The 3,367-nt window shown below is 49.6% G+C and overlaps 1 protein-coding gene across 1 annotated transcript; it reads right to left on the bottom strand.

Annotated features, from left to right (window-relative positions):
• Window positions 1-1,440: 1,440 nt before the first annotated feature.
• EMWEY_00058960 (hypothetical protein) lies at window positions 1,441-3,294 on the bottom strand (the record flags this gene model as incomplete). The annotated part of the gene is made up of 7 exons (XM_013480963.1): window positions 1,441-1,478; window positions 1,595-1,674; window positions 1,954-2,022; window positions 2,264-2,311; window positions 2,472-2,502; window positions 2,889-2,953; window positions 3,241-3,294. Coding segments are annotated over 7 exons (385 nt in total), but the record flags the coding sequence as incomplete, so codon positions are not given.
• Window positions 3,295-3,367: the final 73 nt, after the last annotated feature.

The raw sequence follows: 3,367 nt of genomic DNA, 5'->3' as shown, positions 1-3,367 counted from the left end.
ACACGACACATGCCTCAACAACACAACACAAATTACCATCTTCTCCAACACTTCTCCAACACACATCCTAGCAACACCCAGCTAGGCAACCAACATTTCGTCAACAACGCTGAACTGGTCCAACCAAACATACCTGTATCAATCCACACTCCATACGCAGATCCTACTGCATGCGACCTTCAACGCCGTTGCCCCATATCGACCCTGGTATCACTAACACAATACACCACTCGACTACCCTTCCGTGCAGCTACACACAACCCCGTCAACAAACGCAAGGGATATGTCACACCCAAACATACCCCAACACAACACAACACCTACCCATCTAATTGTATGGTGTCTTTGTCCACTCTTCATCATACAAACACATGCCCAGTCGCACAGTATTGTTAAACCTTGCTACATGCTACACTCCACAACACACTGGCTCCGGCTTAGTCCGAAATTCAAACGCCAGGAAAAACACTTCGATGAAGGTGTCACCCCATACCAAACACAACGAAACTCAGTTAGCACTCAACCACCTCTCCGCTACACTCACCGCATAGGCTCCCCCTTCCACGACACAAAGCCCCCACACCCACGTACACACCCACAAAGCTGCACTCCACACACTCGGGACATCAACCAACTCACCCAACCTGCACTTGGCCATTCCACAACATGCAAACCCCACTTGCACATATCTCCACCCATTTTGTCACCTGCTCTTCCACGCACTCACAGTTCCACTCCATTCCTTCCAACGCAGATCCTCATGTACAACAACCCACAGATCCACTAGACACGGCTCAGCAACACAACAGAGTACCCCAGCTTGCCCAACATTCCGCATACTCCAACGCACACCCTTCCAACACCTAGCTGGCCAACAAACAATCCGCCAACAAACCCCGTGTACACCAACCAACCACAGCTGCATCCACCTGCTTCCCATACACACCTCGTGTTATCGGCACAGCCTATACCTCGTAAGCCACATATATACCTTCCGCTGAACAACACAGTACACCACTCCTCTAGCTTCGCTCCAAACTAACCTGAATCCCCATGACACACAAAAACATACCCAACCAAAAACCACTTCCTACCCATATAGTCTCGTAATCAACATTTCCACCTTCCCTAAAGGGAAAAAGCCCAGGCGCGCACCACACCGCCTAACCCTGCTAGACGTGTAAAACCCACACACATGTGAAACATGCTAACATGTTACACATAACAAATACGCAACACACACACACACACACACACACACACACACACACACACATTACACTATAATGAGGAACAGCCACACAGCTCCGTATATATCGCTGTCCTTGCTAATCGCCAACAAGCCCACTCGTGTTTAGAGAGAATTTCAAACACCACCAAATAAACTAGACCTGCCATGTCATGTCATGCCCAACACAACGGAAGATACTCATCACTCAGTCACCTCTCCGCTGCACGCACCTCAACTGCTCCACATCCTTGACACAAAATCCCTACACGCACATACAAACCCACACGTCCTCACTACACACACTCAGAATATCAACCAACACACCGATGCTGCACTTCGCCACTCCACAACACAAACTCCCACTTCCACATGTCTCCTTATTTTCCCAGCACTTCTTCTGCGCACCCACAATTTCCACTACAATCCTTCCAACGCACTTTCTCCTATAAAAGAACCCACACCCACACACAGAGACACAATACACAGACCAACGACCAACGTTCCTAACACTCCACACAAAGAGACACACCACCTCCGAACACCTAGTTGTGCAGAAGGTAATAGCCCAGCAACCAGCATGCACTGCGACCACGTACAGACATATTCACCAACACGGCAAACACAACACCTAGGCAACGCGCCAGTTGCAACTCGGAAGCCCTACACCTACCGTTCCTGCACCACGCCAATATAGCACCCCAGTAAACTACCGCCCAACAAACCTCAACCCGGTCAACATAAGCGATAGACCAATCAAAACAGAGACAACCACTTGGAACAAACAACTGCTACTCAACAACACGACACAAAACTCAAACATGCCTAGCATTCCTCATAGTGCTACACAACATCATCCAACACCTATCTGGGCAACAGACATTCCACCAACAACCAGCATTTGCTGCGAACGCGCACACCTGCACCCAATCATATACCATATAAACCACCTACGGTCTGCATGAGACGCAACCCGCTAGCCCCAAGGGTAACATCGTACTACACCACCCCAACGCTGCACCTGTCTAAGCTCACTCGCAAATAACTTCAACTCGAGGGGGGGATGCACAACCCATGCCACACCTAAAGACACCCTAGCAAAACACACATCCCAGCCATCTATTCTTATAGTATCGTTCGCGGCATTTCCTCACTCAAACACACCCATTCCCGCCACGTTGACAATCCCGGCTACAACTTAGAACGTTGGTGTAGTGCACAAAGTACAAATCCAAACTCTCACCCGTGCCGATACAATATCCAATTGCCATCATCTACATGCAGAGACGCAAGCACAATGCCGCATACCCGTAGCATTCCAGCAGTATCGCTAAACACACAGTTTCCTTCTTAAGGAGAACCTCAAACACCCCCGAACACACTCCGTCTCCTCAGGCACTCCATAACCAAGACAGCACAATTGACGCGTCGTTCCACTGCCTCGGCGCTACCGGCGCTACACCTACTGCTTCGCTTCAACTACAGGCACCCACGTCCACAGACAAATAGACATCTGCCTTGCAGACACTCGTGACAATATCAAACACATTCATGCTCTCCTTCGCCACTCCAGACCACGCTACGGAGACTCCCACACACGTACCCCCTTGGTAACGGGCGACGGCGCGTAGATTCACCACCGAACTACACTGCTCCTAACTCACTGCCGCCTCTAACGACAGCTGGACGAGCAACATCAACCACAGCACAACGCAAAACGCAAACCTGCCTAGCATTCCCGATAGTGACACACAGCTCCAACCACCAAAAAGCTGGGCAGCAAACATGCTGCTAACAACTATCATCTACTCCAATCGAGCACAGACGTATTCACTTACTAACTATATTTAATACTTAGGTGTTGAGCGAAATGCACCTCGTCAACAAAACCCCAATTCTGCACCCCTCTAACCTCATTCGCAAGTAACCTCAACACGGGGAGCGAATGCAAAGAACATGCCGCATCCCAAGACACACTAACAACAGCAAAACGCATCGCCCAGCCTACTAACCTTCTAGTCTTGTTCTTCTTCTCCCCCGCGACAAACACACCCGTGGCCGCCACGCTGCCCAACCGGGATACACCATAGAAAAATGCGAATGTACCAAATACCTAATTCCCACCCTATATATATATAA

Source organism: Eimeria maxima, genomic scaffold (genome assembly GCF_000499605.1).
Source record: "Eimeria maxima Weybridge genomic scaffold, Emw_scaff2577, whole genome shotgun sequence".
Taxonomy (NCBI): domain Eukaryota; phylum Apicomplexa; class Conoidasida; order Eucoccidiorida; family Eimeriidae; genus Eimeria; species Eimeria maxima.
Note: the sequence above shows the minus strand (reverse complement) of the source record. Positions and strands in the feature narration are given on the sequence as shown.